Genomic DNA, 19012 nt, shown 5'->3' with positions numbered 1-19012 from the left:
AATGCTTCTTGGCAGCCAGCCCTGGAAGGCTTGTCAAGGTAGAGGGTAAAATGAATGCGACTAAATATGAAGGACAATCTTATTCAGTCTGCAAGAGAACTATGGCTTGGGAGAAGATTTTTTTTTCCTGTAGGAAAATGACCAAAGGCAACAGCGAAAGCTGCACAGAAATGGTTTAAAGGTATTAAAGGTTCAAAATTCTACTTGTGATTAATGTAGTAATTAGTATTCTGTATTTAGTTATACAGAATTGTTTTGTGTTGTTGTTTTAGATTTTCCCATTTGCCTGAATCTAAAGGCAACTGACTTTCTGTTTGGATTCAGATTTGCTTGGTAGATTGAAGGTTTTAACATGAACTCAACAACAGAAAAGGAACTAGGCTTCATTAATTTGTTATACTAGTATTTTCTGATATTAATCTAATCTTATGTGACAAAACATCAGAATGTGAGTGACTGAGCTTCAGTCCGATGTATCACTCTAGAGCAGGGGTGTCAAACTTACGGCCTGCCAGCAGGTGCCATCTGGCTCTCGAGATGTTTGGGGAAAAAGGTTTCTATATTTACTAACTTGGGTGTCTGAAATACACATTTTTACTTATTTTTCATGATCTTTCTATAATTATAGCAAAGAAAGATCATAATATGATGCAACAAATGAGTTAAATATTGTACATTGGTCCCTCTTTAGAGCAGGGAGGAACCTAGCAAGAGGTGCTGCATCACCTCAGCTCAGTAAACACACTGTCCAATAAAGGAGGCTGATAAAAACTGCATGTTTTTATCAGACTGAAGGAGATCGATTTATTTTGTCTATTTATTTTATTTTTTTTAAGTTGAAGAACGTTACCATCGTGCACAGCTGCACTTCACTCTCTCATTGAGTCCAGTCCTGTCTGCACCTCAGTTTCCTGCATGTCAGGCCTTAACGAATATCAGAGGTTTTTGCCTTGTAAAACAAAACTTCTATCTCTGTGGGGGCTTAAAACATTTGATTTAATTTTATGTCAACAAGAAGTGCAATTATGGTCTTGATCACTTCATTTAAACGGGACATTGTTTATAAATCCTGTGATGTATTTAGCTACAGGTCGAATCAAATGGTAAAAATTCCTCTGATAATGATAAAACAAATTCTTTAACCGATCATTTAATCCTAATCTGGACACAGGCTGTCCTATGACATGAGAGGTTAGCATATTTGGACTTGTTGCAGCACTAAAAGGCACAGAGATGCGCCGGTTCTTGACACTTGCAGGGACGTCAGCGGGGTTCAGAAGGAGTGGACATGCAGAAGAACAACTGTAGAGCTCAGACATGTGCTTAAAAGTCAAGTTTTCACTCAGTAGATGAGGGTTTGTAGCTCTATGAGCAGTACGATAGCTCAGAAGGATCCTCTTCTCTCTCTCTTACCCTCCTTTCTCTCACTCATGGACTCTGTGAACTGATCCAAGGCCAAGTGAAATAAAGGTCAGATCAGGTTTCGTGAACAGGTTGCCATTTAAAAGCCATAAACAGTCATTGCTGAATGTATATTTATGATGAATATTCAGATTGTGGATTTAGGGAAAGAGGCAGTCAGGTAAATGATCAGCTTTAGCTGAGTGAAACAATCACTGATTTTAGTTTTTTGTTGTATTATTCATATTCAGTCAGGAGTCAGAGGGAAAACAGCAGTCGTAATCATCTGTATTTCTGTGATTTATTTCTTGAGTTACATTATCAAGAAGGAACAGAGTGTTAATAAAGACCAATTATTGCTCTCTGGAATATAAACTTACAAAGACACTAAATTTAAGTACTCCAAATCTGACATTTAATCTAAAGACATAGAAAATTGATATATTTATCATTATTTTTTGATGTAAAATTGTTTCCTTTGGGAATCATAATTTCTTTTTCAGAAAGTTTTGTTGTGAAATAAGGGGTTCATCTTCTAATCAGCTTTATCTTACATTCTCACCGTCTGGTTCAAGGTTTTAATACAAAGAATAAAAGTCAGAGTCAGATTCAATAAGAAAACACACTTTGTAAAATGAGCGTTGTTTATGGCGGGTCTTGATTTCTAACAAAGTGACTTGATAATTACATAACATGATAATTACGACTTGTTTAAATTCTTCTCTTCCGTCCTTAGACACAAGTTGCTAAGAAACTAAAAGTACTTCCTCTCCTCTCGTCTGGCTTTTAGCCTCGTGAAACTTTCCTGTCAGTAAGATTTCTCTGCTCACAGAAACCTTTCTGTAGTGGGAGTTTTTAAGAGCTCTTCATTGTGTAATATCTCTGAATTCAAGAGGAAAACAAAGTCAAAGCAGACAGATGGTGTTCACTGTGTTTGGAGATATGTAAATACAATTGGCATGGTTTGACTATTTGTTAAAGTGTTGGTAGAAAAATACTCCGGATGTTAAAACACATCTTACTGTACAGAAAAGATCTCAGATAAGAGTTTAAGAATGAACATAAATCTAAATCTAAGGGAAAATATTTCTGTTTTAATTAGATTTCATTTATGAGGAGACTACTGATAGTCAGATTAGGTCAGTAGTGCAAATGTCTTTAACACAGATCACACGATATACACTTGTCCCGTTTATTGATTGATCGTAACACCTTACAACAAGACACACCAAGACTGGCAGTTACTCAGTAACAAATGAGTGCAAGTTAACCGAGGACTGAATGGGTAACTAATTTCTAGTAGACCAGGGCTGACGCCTCTATTTGGCTGGTCGATTATTTGTTCGGTTATCTTTGTCCGACCTAAATCTCTCACAGAGATGTCTCCTGGTCCTTAAAAGTCTCTTTGAAGTCCTGACCTGTGGACCTATTTTGAATTCACTTTACTGTCTGAAAAGTGTGTACAGTTTGTTAGGAAACTGCACAGCATGAGCTGGAACAAGTGAGTCTTTTGGACTGTTATAGTTATAAAATAGGACAAGAACATTCTATGATGTTGTTTTACGCAGTTCTAAATACTTATTGTACTGTGATAACCATATGAACTTAGCCTTATACCATTTAAAGTCTGTTTATTTCCCTTTTAAATGGTGTCACATTTGTAAGGAACATGCATTTTCGGGTTATGTAGCTGTGTATGTCGGTTGAACCCATGAAAAATTTGCCAAATGTTCCTGGCAAAAGCCAAACAGCTTATTCTGCTGTTGCTATTGACTCTTGTTTTAAGGTGCTGACAATCAGGAGCCTGATTGTCATCCAATAGGGCAACTTCAAGCTGGTGTTCCACAAAACCAAGTTGCAGGATTATTTTGAGTGAGCCCTAGTGCCATCTCCAAACTGAGGGAAAAGTTCTTTATACGTAATGGGGGATGTCAGAGACAGGCCAAGAAGTGGGCATCCCAAGAAAACGACACCCCAGGAAGACTGTTTCCTCACCCTGTCAGCACTTAAGAGCCGTTGTCTGTCTTCAACAGATTTTCAGTCAAGGTTTGCAGGACGATATGGTCGACAGCTCTCTGCCAAGACAATCTGGAACAGACTGCATGCAGCCTATCTTCTGTCTCACAGGGCTGCCAGGAGGCACTGTCTGCACCACGTGCACTGGAACCTGAACAGTTTGGATCGTAGGGTCAAAGAGTGGAGAAGACATGGAGAGCGCTATGCTGATTGCTGAGCTGACAGTAACATCTTTTCGTGGAGGCAATGTGATCATTCTCCCTCACTGGGAAAGCAAGGCTTGTCATCATTGGAGGCAATCTCTTTGCAACCAGTGGTAACCCCATATCTCTACAGTCTGGGACCAATCTATCCTCCAAGATTTTTTGTTTTTGTTCTGTTCTGTAAAGCGTCTTTGAGTCTCCTTGAAAAGCACTATATAAGTCTGATGTATTATTATTATTATTATTATTAAGATGACAGCGCTCACCCCCAAAGAAGAGTGGCGAATGGAGGGGATGGAATGGCCTGCCTGCAGTCCTGACCTCAACCCCATTGAACACTTGTGGGATCAGCTTGGGTGTGCTGTTCGTGCCAGAGTGACTAACACAACCACGTTGGATGACTTGTGACAAATGGTTGAAGAACGGGATGCCATCCCACAGCAGTGTGTGTGTTGTGGCTGTGTATGGTTCTTCAACACGCTACTGAGGCTCTTGTTTGTTAAAAGAATAAATTGTTAAATTGCCAATAGGTCTTGTTTCTTCTAACTTCAATCATCCAATCCACAAAACAACAAGAGTCAATGGCAGAATCAGCTGTTTGGCATTGGCAGAGAAAATTTGGGAAATTTTTCATGGGTGCTACCCACATACTCAGCTCTGCTGCTCATCCCTCAAATGCATGTTCCTTACAAATGTGGCAAAATCTAAAAGGGAAATAAACAGACTTTTCAATGGTATAAGATGCCAAGAAGCATTGTTACCATAGATAAATAATCTACCAAACACAAATTTCCTTACTTCTTGTGCTAGGTTTAGTTTCCATAGCAGGCACATTTGTTTAACTTTTTGTTTTCTTTGAATTCAGTCCCAGACATCCTTACATCATTGCTATGTTATAAATGATTACAAGAAGAAGTTAAAAGTAGCTTTTTCTTTGATAAATAAGAATAGAAAAAAAGGAGAACGATGAATGTGGAGGGCCCCCATGCCAGTGTTCGCCTTGGGCCCCCAAATTGGTAAGTCTGCCACTGCATTTAGTTCCTTATTCTTTTCCTGGTTAACTTGCTGTTACCACTTAACAAACCACAAATTACACCAATGGGAAAGTAAAAGTAACCTAATGGATATTTTAGACCAAACCAGGTCCAAAAACACCTCAACTTTTACAAAATAATCCCCCTGTTTTCTCACAATGTGACAGCGTACATTTAAGCTGCCTGTCACCACTGCTGAAATGTTGTGGTTAGTAATAACACTCACTCTGGGGGATGATGAATATAAAATAAGCTCCCTGTTGGGATATTCTCAGGAGAATTCAGTAGAAGCAGAGAAAGGGGGTTAGGGAAGAGGCTGATGGGAAATAGCATTCACATCAGGCAGCCTCTCACATTAAAAAGCCTGCAGCAAATGTCACACAGATGACGGTGCAGGACAAAGGTCGGATGGAGTGTGGAGCTCAGGCGGATGACGAAGACAAAATGTTTTCAGAAGAGATATTATAGGAGCACCTGAAATATGAGAAATGAGTCGAAAAACAAGAAATCAATCAGTCCTGCTAACAAGTCAAGCTTTTGCATCCATACGAAACTGTTATTTGAACATAATGGTGTCATGTCAATGGCTCACAGCTTGTGAACATGGATGTACATCCAAAGCCATCTCGATCAGTCTGTTGGACACAGTTGGAGTTATTCTCCAGAGATTGAAAGTAAAGTGGCAGTTTAACTGCTGACGATGTCCATTGTGATGATGGAACACTCCATGAATAACATCAATGTGGCTCTTTTATGAGATTTTAATGGTTTCTGGATGACAGCAGAGGTCTAAGGCACAGAGAATACTCTACAGGAGGCTCAGGCTGCATGGACAGTACTGGTTAGAATGGTGGATCCATTTTTACTGATGGTTTTCATATGGTAGGTGACTTTAGGGATATTTTTGGCTGAGTATCTTGGAAGTTGGGCCTATGAGGTACCTAGCAGTAGTAGTGGCATTAGCCTCCACTGATTTCAGTAAGCATAGCTCCTTTAAGAAGAACTCAATGGTTGTACCAGCCAGGAAGCTAGGCTATACAGCGTAAAACATGGGTACAGTTTCCCTGCAGAATTTAGCCAGTTTTTGTCACTTTTCCACAATGCGGGCCTTGGCTTCTGATTATGTGTTCTTGCATCACAAAACAGTGACAAAAACAGACGTTTTCTGGGTATAAGATAAGATGCTTGAAAATGTTTTAATGATGCGTGCATTTGAGCCAACATTGTTTTGAGGTCCATTTTCACCAAAAGCTCACTAAATTCCACCGAGAAACTGTACCCATCTGTTACAATGTAAAGCCTAGCTTCCTGGTCAATACAACCAGAAAGTACTTAATAAAGGAGCAATGCTCACTGAATTCACTGGAGGCTAATGACACTACTACTGCTATGTACCTAATATGACTCAGCTTCAGAAATACTGAATTATCCCTTTAAGACAAGAAATGTGGCGTTTTTTTTTTGTTTTTTTTTGTAAAAATGTTTAAACTGGATTTTTTTCTCTCTGTTCCTTGCTTTTTTTTGCAAGCCGTACCAGACAGAAGCCTCTCCTCAGTGCAGCACACATTAGAGCCCCTTTGGAGTTTGCAAAACTCAAAATGAAAGCCAGTGAAAGACTTTGCAATACTGTAGCCATAATGCAGAGACAATAATCCTCATGTGGCTCTTTTGGTCATAAATTTGCCCATCCCTGATATAGAATAACACTTGCCAACGCTCCTTTGATTTATTAAAATAACTGTCAGTTTACCAGCAGAAACAGGACTACCACAATGCCAAACAGTACATTTTGAAACCATACTAGTAAAAAATAATAAATATAGGATTCCTGTTTCAATACAACAGTAAAAATAGAGGTTATTGGGAGCCAATATCAGAAAAAAATGTGCAAATACATAGACAAAGTTAAGTTACAGAGAAACAGTACTAATCTCCATTACCCACCCATTATCTACAGTGCCTATAAAAATATTCACCCCCTTTGGTGGTTTACCCTATTAATGATTTTATACATTAATAATTTGGCTTTTTTTTCTTTAGAAAAAAATTACCCAAAACCTTTAATGTCAAAGTGGAGACAGTTTTCTACAAAGTAATGTCAATTAAATATAGATTGTAAAATAGGTGACTGTATAAACATTTACCCTCTTTAAAGTGACTGACCTAACTCAACAGAGGTCTTCCAATTGGTGCGACTAGTCTTGCAATTAGTGAAATGAAGATAAGTCACTGGTTGGATACCAGAAAATTCCAAGGCACTAAACATCCCCCAAAGTTCAGTTAAATCCATTATCAAATGGAAGGAATATGGCACGTATGTAAATCTGCCTAGATCAGGCCGTTCTCACAAACTGAGTGACCATGCAAGAAGGAGACTAGTGTGAGAGGCCACCAAGACACCTATAACCACTCTGAAGGAGTTACAAGCTTCAGCAGCTGAGATGGTAGAGACTCTGCATACAATAACTGTTGCCTTGGTTCTTCACCGGCCAAAGCTTTTTGTTAGAGTGGCAAACAGAAAGCTACTGTTGAAGAAAACTCAAATTGAATCTCAGTTGGAGTTTGCCAAAACGTATGTGGGAGACTCCATGGTCAAGTGGAAGAAAAATATTTGATATGCTCAGACCAAAATTGTGCTTTCAGGTCATCAGACAAGACGCTATGTTAGGTGGGTGCAAACGCACCATCCCCACTCTGAAGAACAGTGGTGGCAGCATCATGCTGTGGGGATGCTTCTCAGCAGCTGGCCCTCGAAAGCTCGATGAAGTAGAGGTCAACATGAATGCTACAAATCATAGGAAATTCACAGTCAAAGCTTGAGCAGTTCTGCAAATAAAAATGAGGTAAAATGACAGATGTGTAAGCCTGACTGAGACCTGTCCACGCAGACTCAGTGCTGTATATACTGACTTCAAGGAGGTCTAAATTTATGCAGTCACTTATTTTACATTACATTTTTTTTATTTAATCCACATTACTTTTTAGGAATCTATTTTCACCTTGAATTTAAATATGTTTCTTGTTTTGTATTTTCTTCTGTCTGAAAAAGCCAAATTATATTGACTATGATTGATTTTTAAAATCAGTAAAAAGGGGGTGAACACTTCTTATACACACTGTATACCCCTTGACTTTGTAAGTGTGTTGTGGGGCTTTCGATGACCCCTGTTACTGGACAAGAGGCCCGGTGAATTTTAGTGAGAGTGCAAAAGCTAAAAAGCTTTTTTCTTTATGTTACTGAAAGGCTTTTTATAAATCTAAGGTCATATATATAGATGTAGAGTAATTTAATCCATGTACTACAACTGGTAGGCCTTCAGCTGACATTGAAATGAACCCCTAGTTTCTGTAATGGAATGGTTCCCGTTGAAACATAATGCATGAGGCAATCTAAAGGACATTTAGGGGACGCATAACCTCACAGCCCGTATATTTTAAATGACCTCGAAGGAAATCAAAGAGGAGACTCAACCAGATTGATTCTGTTTGTGCATTCAGTCCAAGCATGAATTATTCTATCCTTATTAAATATGAGATCCTGAGACCTTATAAACAAATAGACTGTGATGAGAGCACACCAACCCTCAGGAGCGCCTGCCCCGCCATTCAAAGGCAGGCAGTATACGGAGGTCCACACTAATTTCCATCAATATCAGATGTGTAAGAGTGAATTACTGACATGGGCCTGGAGGGAAAAAACAGCCACCTACAGTCCAAACAGCAATCTCTACACATGACTGGATTCTTATCAGCACGAGCTATTTCACACCAGCGTCTCCTTCTCTTAACACTCTGCATTTCATATCTTGTCACTGAAGCTTTCAGAAACGAGGGCTGGCAGGCAAAAGAGCTTCAGTGTAGGAGCTGCTGGGTCTCCAGAGGGAGTAGGGAAGATTACAAGTGTCAGCTGGGAAGCTGCAAAATGGACACTGCTTTCTACCTGTAATCATGGACTCTCACCAATGTCACAACACAATAAGAACTATGAAGGGTGAAAGTAACAAGAATGATAAAAGTGGAGGTGAGAAAAACTTGTGAATTAAATAATGGAGTTATAGCTGATGACTTGATTTGATTAATTTGAGGTGGATTTGACAAAATTGTCACAATTTGATAAAAATAGTGGCAAAGTTGATCATACTGAGCTTCAAAGTTTTGATATCTACAGTAGAAAAACCGGTAAGTTGTACCAGTTTCTTTTCTACATGAAACTGACAGACATCCTAAATATAATACAAACAGGCAATATCAAATTTCCATTATAGTTGCAAAAATGTTTTTGGAACAGGTTAAATGCAGATGGAAAAAACATCACAATGAGATTATTTTTGCTAATCGTTCAGCCCTACAAGGAATTCACAAAAACAGTCACTTTCCAAGTCAAATCTTTGTGGATCAAATGCCACGCTGTCACTTGTCACAGCCAGCTGATCAGAGGGAATGGAAAATTATATAAAAGCAACAACATGTTTGAGGGGGAAACAAAATATTAAACAATTAAGCTGCATAATAGAATAAATAGAAGACATCGAATAAGAAAAATAAAATGCATGATTTTTTTAAAGTGTACTTTTCTTTTTGGGTTTTACAGAATACTCTACATGGCCATTATAGACCACAGACCTTCACTATTACCCCCTTTCACACTTTCTCCCTCTATAGTAGCAGCAGATGGCTGGTTCTGCTGGAGGTTTCTGCCTGTGACACTCAATTTCCACATAGAATGTCTGCACCGCGCTCTGCAGCGCCATAGTTTTGCTCCGACCAAAGGCAAGCTGGAAGTGTGTCTAGTGTGATGCGACGCGGCACACAACCCTGATCAATGGGCAGAGATCATGGGAAAACTGTAATTCAAGCAGGAATAGTATGTCAACAGCGGACTATTTTACCTTTTGGGGTTAATTTATCATCCATTCTGGCATGAGTCCATGACATTATTGCTTCCACCGCTGGGTGAGTACATTAGGAAGTTAAAAGGTTCCTGTTTGCTTAGAGGATCTGTGGTTTAATGTAAAATTCTTTGTCTAAATGTCCTCAAAATTGAACTTTTCCTCGTCAACGGCGCCGTTGTAGCTCTGTGACCCACTGATCTCCCAGTAACCCTTAACTCTTACTGCAGGATGAAATGTAATGTTGATATAGTGATGATTTAAGATCGGAAGACAGTGCATTGTGTTGTATTTTGAAGGAGGCAGATAATCTACGCTTGTGACTTCCTGTTTGGAGTTTTTTAATTGATGGGAATTGGTGCAGTTTGGTAGCGGCCAGCACTGAAAATTGACCTGCAGTGTATCGCCAGCGAAACGCAGCAATGGCGATCGGCGTCGCGCCAGTGCCAAACTGAAGCGCGGGCAGTGGAACTGCTCTGGTTGACTAGAGAGGGAGGGATTTGCTCCACAGTATGATTCATTGATGCATCACGGTGCAGATGCTGTATGTGGAAATTGCAGGTAAGAAGGAAGCCCCTTCCTTCCTCTGTTGCTCAGTTGAAAATAAATTTTGGATCTATGTCAGAGCTCATACTCACAGTGGAGCGTAGACTTCTTCTACATCTTCAGTACAACTAATTCAAGAAAAAATGGCTGATCTTTAACAGGTGTGGTGTGGTTGCTACCGTACTGCTTTGATTGGACTATACGGTCTTACCTGAGCAGTTGCGTTCTAGTACCCTGGTCCCTTTGACGTGGCATAGGTCCCCTTGAGTGCTGTTGCAGGTGGTGTTGAGATCAGCTTTGCAGTAGGTGGGCGAGCCTCCCTGCACCACCTGAGGGATGTGTTTCTTCCTCTTCTTAGGCAGCTTCTGCTTGGCCATAGCCAGAGAGTAGTACATCCCAAAGTTATTGACAATAACAGGCACGGGCATGGCTATCGTCAGCACGCCTGCCAAGGCGCACAATGCACCCACAACCATGCCTGACCAGGTCTCTGGATACATGTCGCCATAGCCCAGTGTGGTCATGGTTACTACAGCCCACCAGAAGCCAATGGGGATGTTTTTAAACTTGGTATGGTCGCTTGCAGTGGGGTCATTTGGCCTAGCACCGATCCGTTCAGCGTAGTAGATCATGGTGGCAAAAATTAACACTCCCAACGCCAGGAAAATGATGAGCAGCAGGAATTCATTGGTGCTAGCACGTAATGTGTGGCCAAGCACCCTTAGGCCCACAAAATGACGTGTTAGCTTAAAGATACGCAGGATACGAACAAAGCGCACCACCCTGAGGAAACCCAACACATCCTTGGCGGCCTTTGAAGAAAGGCCGCTCAGCCCTACCTCCAAGTAGAAAGGCAGGATGGCCACGAAGTCGATGATGTTGAGAACGCTCTTAAAAAACTCCAACTTGACCGGGCAGAAGGTCACACGCACCAGGAACTCGATGGTGAACCAGAAAACACAAACGCCCTCCACGTAGGTGAGCGCAGGGTCAGTCTCGATCTCGTACTGCGGGCCTGAGTCCGGTATGCTGCTGTTCCGTACCAGCTCAGTCTTGTTGATGATGGTGTTGAAAGCCTCATGAGTCTCCAGGCAGAAGGTGGTGATGGAGACCAGGATGAAGAACAATGATACAAAGGCAATAAACTACAAGAGAGGGAAAGACAAAGAAAGGTTAGAATTCATTCTACATGTCTACCACAGCATCTTTTTCATAGCTTGAACCTTAACATGCACTACAGTGGCCTGGGAAACATGCTCACCAGGATCAATCAGTTCATTTACTCTGGAGGAGGAGAATGAACTCAGACAAGTTTAATTAACTCGCATCAATTTGAACGGACTCCAGAGAGAGGAGCAATCTATTAACAAGAACAACAAATAAACAAACACTTCCCCTGTGCTCCAGTTGTGAATGTAGCACAGGAATGTAGATGCAGTCAGATTTAATTTACTGCTGCGGGTATGTCTGACATTATGCAGTGCAGCAGAGGGAAACAGTTTAACCAACCACGGAGAGTGGTGAAGGGTGGTTTTTATGCTGTATGTATCATTCATGCAAATCTTTCATTGTCTAGAGTTGCATATGGAGTGGTCAGGAAAACCATTTTGTTTTAGGTAATGCTGGGATGCTTTTCCATTTACCCTGGGTTATTGTAAATACCATAAAACACAAATGTAGGAATGACTTGTAGGACTTGAAATGTTCCCAACCTTTTTTGGCATGTTTATCCTTGAAATGAAGCAATTGTAACTCATACCAGGATAAAAACTAAGGATGGGAAAAAGATTCAGAGCCTTTTTGAAAAACTTCATTCACACTGAAAGTCTGACACAAGAATTACAAGTTTGCATAGAGCACAAAATTACAAGCTACGTCAACATTTGATAAAGAAACTACAGCCAAGTGGAGGTAAAAGAATAGTGTCGGCCCTGATTATCAGCCAGGCTACTAACCTGTAAACCTTTCACAAAAAAGTAGGGTTATCATCAGTGTGAACTGATACATTGAATGGTTGATCAAATATCCAAAGACAACCAAATTCTGAAATGTCAACACAGTTAACCATCCACAAATACAAGTTTATGAATAAAGTGGGAAACTGTTGTGTGATCAGATTGTATTACAGACTGTTGATCCATACTGTATTAAGCTGTATCATATCACATCCTACTGTATCATATCATACTGTATCATATTGTATCCTATCATATTGTATCATACCGTATGGTATTGTATCATACATGTCGGATTGCATTGAATTGTATCATATTGTATCATGTTATATTGCATGTCGTTGAATTGTATTGCATCGTGTCGTACTGTATCGAATCTTTTCATGATGAAACAGCTGATTTATCCCCTTAGTGGCAACCTTGTGTATACTCACAGTTAACAGCAATACATTTAGGAACACTCGTGTCATTGTTGAACCATTGATGCGATGGCATTATGCTTGGCTCTCCTTAAAGTTTGTTTCCTGTGTTAGGCCGGCCACACACTACAGGATTTCAAGCCCGATTTGGGGCAAGATCGTGGGGGCATATCCCGAGAGGAGCTTCGTCGAAAAATGACTGTTTGCCTGAATAATTCTCATATGTGCGGTGTCAACACGATTGTTTTACTGCTCCAAATTGCGTCATAGCCTCTAAAATCCTTAATCCTCATAAACACATTTGATATTTACAATTTTAGGTCATAGTGCCTCTGACGAAGTACCCAACAACCAATAAGACCGAACGGACTGGGTAGCGTCACAGCCAGATCATACGTAATTTCACGGCTCACAACCATAAACACAGCTTTTACTTAATTCCAGCCTGGATTTCATCCTGAGTCTTTCCCATGTTTTATGATTTTGCTTCACCTGTAACACATGCCAGGGCAGCCTGTTGTGAAGGGACAGCAAGAGAATATCAACAGACATCCTTTGATTTTTGTTTTTTTTTCTGAAGTCACGTGATCACCGAGGTCACTGGCACATCGGCAGGTGTGTGGTCTCCAGTGATCTGACAGTCTGGCTCAGTTGTCTAGTGTGTGAGTTCAGAGGATTAAAGATGAAAAATCTTTTGAACCTGTTCTCATATCTGTGGTCGCCCATGGTTTTAAAAATCTTGTTGTGTGTTGTAGGCCTTAGTCAAGCAGCATACACTGGCTTCCTCCCAAGTACAGTTCTGAAACACCCCTCCATTGAATAGAAGGTGCGCTGTTCTAAAGTCATTGAATGTCTAAAACAATTACATTAAGTCTGGCAGCCATCCACTTCCTAACAGCATGAAGGTGAATATGAAGGTGTATCAAAAACTTTAGGCCAGAGGGGGGAGGATAGGGGGAGGGAAATTTGAGCACTGATGCAGCAAGTAAGTCATATTTAAATGGACTGCCCTGTTAAGAGACTGAAGCCTGGCACACAATGAAAGATTTTTTAAATGTAAACCAATCATTTAAATGGGAGAGACTCCACACATGACGTCAGATTTTACAGTTTGATTTTTACAGTGTGCAACAAGATGAAAAACACAGCACACCACACAGTAATAGACTGATTCACATACAACTACAGCATACACTCTCAGAACTTGAAATCTCGTGCATGACTTTGGAAGAAAACTTAAATGTGACTAGCTGTTAGCTACCTGCTACATCCACTGCCATAGCAGTTTCTGCTCCAGCTCCTCTTCTTGTAAGTTGGACTTTGATATGTTTCACTGGACATGTTGCATAAACACTAATGTTCCTGCCACAAATCAAGGAGTCGCTCTGCCATTTTGACATCCATTTAACTTTATGCTCTACCATGGCTGTGTTTGTTGTGCTTCCTCCTGGTTAGCTATTGTTTAAATTCATACTTAGCTATCCTGCTCATGCCTGCTTGGCTGTCCTCAGTATTCCTCCACACAAGAGGATTTCCGATCATAAATATTGAACATATTTACTATTTACAGTCTCCAATTGGAGCACCACTGATCACCTTGGGAGCAGATCACAGAGGGTAAAATCACTCTTAACTCACCACAGGAAAATCCTGCCAGATAATCTTTAGAACAGTCCATAATCAGCTCAATGCTGACTTTTGTCAGAAGGGGGGTCAAGCTGACTATCACCTGGCAGTCAGCTGATTGCAGCTTGGCCTCCATGTCCTGTATGAACACTTAGCTTTATGCCCCAATCCCTAAAAAGTTGGAGCGCTGTGTAAAGTGTAAATATAAACAGAATGCAATGATTTGCAAATCTCTGATGGTATGGGGTTGCATTAGTGTATTTATCATGGGCAACTTATGCATCTGGAAAGGCACTATCAATGTTGTAAAGTTTACAAAGGTTTAAGGGGAACATATGCTCCCATCCAGACGTCTCTCTCAGGAAAGGCCTTGCATATTTCAGCCAGACAATGCTAGACCATATCCACCACAGCACCATGGCTTCATGACAGATATAGATATATTAGATTTGCAAATCACTGTATTCTGTTTTTATTTACATTTTACACAGTGTCCCAATTTTTTGGGGAATTGTGGTTTTCTATCTCTGGTCTTAAGATTACATTTGAGAGTGTTTTGTCAGAATTTTGAGCAGACCAAACTTAGTGATTGATTCCACCCCGCCTTCATAAAAGCCTCTGGCAACTGTAAAAGTTCACTGAGACTTTAAATAAAACTGATGCTGCACTTTTGCAGGACACATTGCTAGCACCATTCTGTCATCTCCAGCACCGTCTTTTATCTATTTTTGTGTCTCAGTATAGAACACAACATGGCTGTCACGGAGTTAAATTGGCTCTGAATGAAAGCAGTCTTTCTCACTCGTCATCTTGGTGTCCAGAGGCAGAGTGAGAAATAGACAGAGGCGCCTAAATAGTCCTCTAGGGTGCTGTTTGGTAGCCCCTTCATTCATATTTATGGCCTGTGTAAAGGAATGCATGGATATAAGGAATTTATAAGGATATACAGAGAGGGAATAGGGAAGATGACGTCAAGGAATATCAAAGTAGACACATTAAGTGACTATCTTTTGTTGGCACCATGATACCATGTTTACACTCTGCAGTTGATTCTACAAACCGTAATTGCTGATGACTCACAAACAGATTTTATTTAGTTTTTCTTTTGCTAAACACATCTTGTTTTGTTTTGGTCCTCTCTTTGCAAACTGTTCATCGAGCCACCTGTCAGAAGCACAGCTCACATCCAGCTTTTCCGCTGCCCTGGAAGAAACTCGGGCAGAATTTGCAAACATCCACGGCTTTCTCCGAGACGGAGCAGATTTCCACACACGCAGCCTACTATGCTCTTTCTCCACCTTCCTCCCACAATCCATCCACTGGTGCGCTCTGCCTACTGAGCTCCGAAGAAGTCGTTTCACACCTTGCCTTGTTTTCAGATTGTATGACTCACGCACTGAAAATATATCACTGCCACTATTTGGGTCGCCCTGCTCCTGAACTGTGAGTGCTCTCACTCAGCTGCAGTTAACATGCACTCTCTTTATACACATAGCTTAAATGCCCTGTAAATCTCCCTCTGATGCTGGCTCCAAACTACAGGATTTAAGGCCCGGTTCTGGGCTGGTTTTGCCCCACCATTTGAGGGTGTGTACCCCTGTCTTGAATGTACACATTCAAGACAAGGGTACACAAACAACATCTGGATTATATGAAGGGTGAGGGCAACAAAAATGAGCTCAGTGGGTAAAACAGAGGCTATATTCCTTAGCGTACTGGTTGCAGGATTGATTCCAAGTGCATGTCTTCCCCCCACACTCTCTCCCCCTATTTTTTGTGTTGCTGCAACTGTCCTGTCAAATAAAGGTAAAAGGCACAAAAATAAATTGAGATGATGACCGAGACGAAATGAAACGAGACGAAAGGTGAGAACAAGCCAAGGCAAAATGAGACTACAAGACCAGACAAGATGATAAGAGGAGACAAAAGATGAGATGAGACAAGATGACAAAACAAGTTTGAAGGAAATGAGACAAGACGAGACTGAACAACAAAGAGACAAAACAAGATGAGATGAGACGAAATGCAAGACAAGATAAGACAATGGGACTAGAAGAGACAATGAGTTGACACACAATGCAACCAGACGAGAAGACAACAAGATGACTAGATCTGGCCAGATTAGATGAGAGGATGAGAAGATGAACTGGGGAGACAAGAGGACGAGAAAAGACATGACTGAAAGATAAAATTAGACAACAAGGGGAGATGCGAGGAGACAATACAAAAGCTGAGATGAGGAAACAAGATGGTGAAACACAACTGGAGGGGATGAGACAAGATAGGACAACTAACGAGACAAAACTAGATGAGATGAGACTTTGTGAAACACAAGAAGAGATGAGACAAAAAACAGGATGAGGTAAGCCAATGGGACGAGAGCAGACAATGAGTCGACACACAGCATGACCAGAGACGAGACAACATGAAGAGATTGAAGAGATAAAAGACAAGAGGAGATGAGAAGAGAAAAGACAACACATTAGAAAAGTTGAGAGGAGATAAGAAACACAAGAAGAGATGAGACCAGATGAGATTAGACCACGAGGCAACAAGAAGAGATGATACAAGACGAGACAACACAAGTAGACAGGATGAGACATGACGAGATAGAATAAGATGAGGAACAAGACAAGAAAAATATAATGAGATGAGAAGATGAGACGAGACAACACAACAAGATAATGTTTTTAGCATTATCTAAAGACAACTTTGATGGCAAGATATGACTGAAATAAGTCCAGGATTAGATTGAATGTGTAAAATTTCAAAGTAATGCAGGGACACAATAACATATTGTCATGATTGCTGCTGCACTGCATCTCAAATGATTTTAGTATAAAGACACTTGTGTCTGGAAGGTCCAGAATTCCTCGCTACCATTCCACCATAAGGATGAAAGAACAGTCCACAACTGAGAGAGAAGGTCAGGGGATGTAAACAAAACATTTCCACAGCTCTGAACATCTCTGGTGTTCAGTTAAATCCATCATTGAGAAATGGAAAGAATATGGCACATGTGTAAATCTGCCTGATCAGGCCATCCTCACAAACTGAGTCACCATGCACGAAGGAGACTAGTGAAAGATGCCACCAAGACACCTGGGATTACTCTTAAGGAGTCACAAGCTTCAGCAGCTGAGATGGGAGAGACTCTGCAGACAACAACTGCACTATCCCCGCTGTGCAGCAAGGTGGTGGCAGCATCACATTGTGGGGATGCTTCTTGGCAGCCGGCCCTGGAAGGCTTGTAAAGGTAGAGGGTAAAATGAATGCGACAGTGAGACAATGACTAATACACAGAAAGCTGCACAGAATTTTTTTTAAAGACAACAAGGTGAATGTTCTGGAGTAGCTGAGTCATAGCCCAGATTTCAATCCAATAGAGACTTGAAGAGGGCTATTCACGCCCAATCAAGCCTGACAGAGTTTGAGCAGTCTTGCAAAGAAGAATGGAGTAAAATTACAGTGTCCAGATGTGCAAGCCTGATTGAGACCTATCCACACAGACTTAGTGCTGTGATTGCAGCCAAAGGGGCATCTACTAAATACTGGGTCTAGGATGTAGAAAAAATGGAGCTCTGTAAAATAATCCTTCTCTGTTTAACAGCAGCAAGTTTTCACTGGATACAACCATAAATAAAAATTAAAGCACCATATATCAACTAATTAACCAAAGACGTGCATTTTACACCACTGGCAGTAACTCCACTACACAACCAAATGGAGTTTGCTTTCCAACATGAATCTAATCCAACAGTTTCCCTCCTATTACTGCTATTTTTTTTAACCTTCTGTCCATAGTACCCTTCTGTTTACCTCCTCTCCCTCTCTTCATGACACTGGCTCGACTACTTGACTTGTTTCCTCAGGCTGCACTGATGCTGTGCCACCTAATGACAACTGCCGTCTCATGCTGCGCTGTAATTTGTTGCGTCCACGTCTGCGGAGTGAGGATATATCATCTCCCCGGTGCACGCGGGTCTGTTACAGCTGAATCATGTCACATTAACTGAGACACCAAACACGCATTGATACTCACTACACAAACATGCAGGTGCACACGTTAATACCCCTATCTGGAGACACACGCAGCCTCACAAGGTTATTTATGATGGACATTAAAAATGCAAAGGCGCTACTCTACCATGTGATTGCAACAGGCACACGCTTCTCGACATCCTGATTTCCAGCACACACTCTCTGCATGCTAAATAAGTCCTGTGTTTGTAGGGATCGCTCTGTGAAAGCAGTGTGGAGCATCTCTGAACAATACAGATCAAATTTAGCCTCATGACTCGACTGATTTTTACCCATCTTCCTCAACACATTTAAGGCTTTGAGCTTTACCGGTTTTTGCTCGCTGGTAGCGCTGATTATGTTTGAGGCTGCCGCAGAGGTCAAGCCAGCGACCTTCATGCCTGACTTTCAACATGTGCAGAGAGAGCCTGTGTGCATGCTGCCCTCCAATATATGTAATCACAGCTAGAGACTGTATGAGAAACCGGGCTTTCAGATGATTTCTAACAGCAATCTGTCTTTAGTATCTTTTATTTTTGTCAATGTTTTACCTGATAAGTCAATTATTTATTAAATTAACAAAAGAAAGTGAGCACAATCTCTCACCCTGTCTAAACTGTGCAGAATCATACGTTCAGCGTTTTTTTGCAATTTTTGATTGACTCCTTCCTCTCCTATGCATCTGTCTAATGACATAGATCAGTGGTTCTGAACCAGATCGGCTGAAAATATGTATATACAGTACTGTGCAGAAGTTTAAGGCATGCAGAGTGCTAATGGTTCTTCACAGGTCCTGATGTTCCAAAACCCCGGGCTGAAGAGTGGAGGGAGGCCGGCCAGAGTCAGTGTCGAAACATTTGACATGTACGTGTGTTGCTCAGCAGCCAAGGTTGAGCTTAACAG

At 40.9% G+C, this 19012-nt stretch overlaps 1 protein-coding gene across 3 annotated transcripts in view; it reads right to left on the bottom strand.

Moving 5' to 3' along the window:
* kcnc2 (potassium voltage-gated channel, Shaw-related subfamily, member 2) overlaps nucleotides 1–19012 on the bottom strand; it is a 161246-nt gene that overhangs the window by 21624 nt on the left and 120610 nt on the right. For all 3 annotated transcript variants that reach the window (XM_041780286.1, XM_041780287.1, XM_041780285.1), the window contains exon 2: nucleotides 10301–11234. In XM_041780286.1, the coding sequence (XP_041636220.1) occupies nucleotides 10301–11234 (934 nt within the window). The remainder of the gene's footprint in view (nucleotides 1–10300; nucleotides 11235–19012) is intronic.

The sequence above is a fragment of the Cheilinus undulatus genome, linkage group 23 (genome assembly GCF_018320785.1).
Source record: "Cheilinus undulatus linkage group 23, ASM1832078v1, whole genome shotgun sequence".
Taxonomy (NCBI): Eukaryota; Metazoa; Chordata; class Actinopteri; order Labriformes; family Labridae; genus Cheilinus; species Cheilinus undulatus.
Note: the sequence above shows the minus strand (reverse complement) of the source record. Positions and strands in the feature narration are given on the sequence as shown.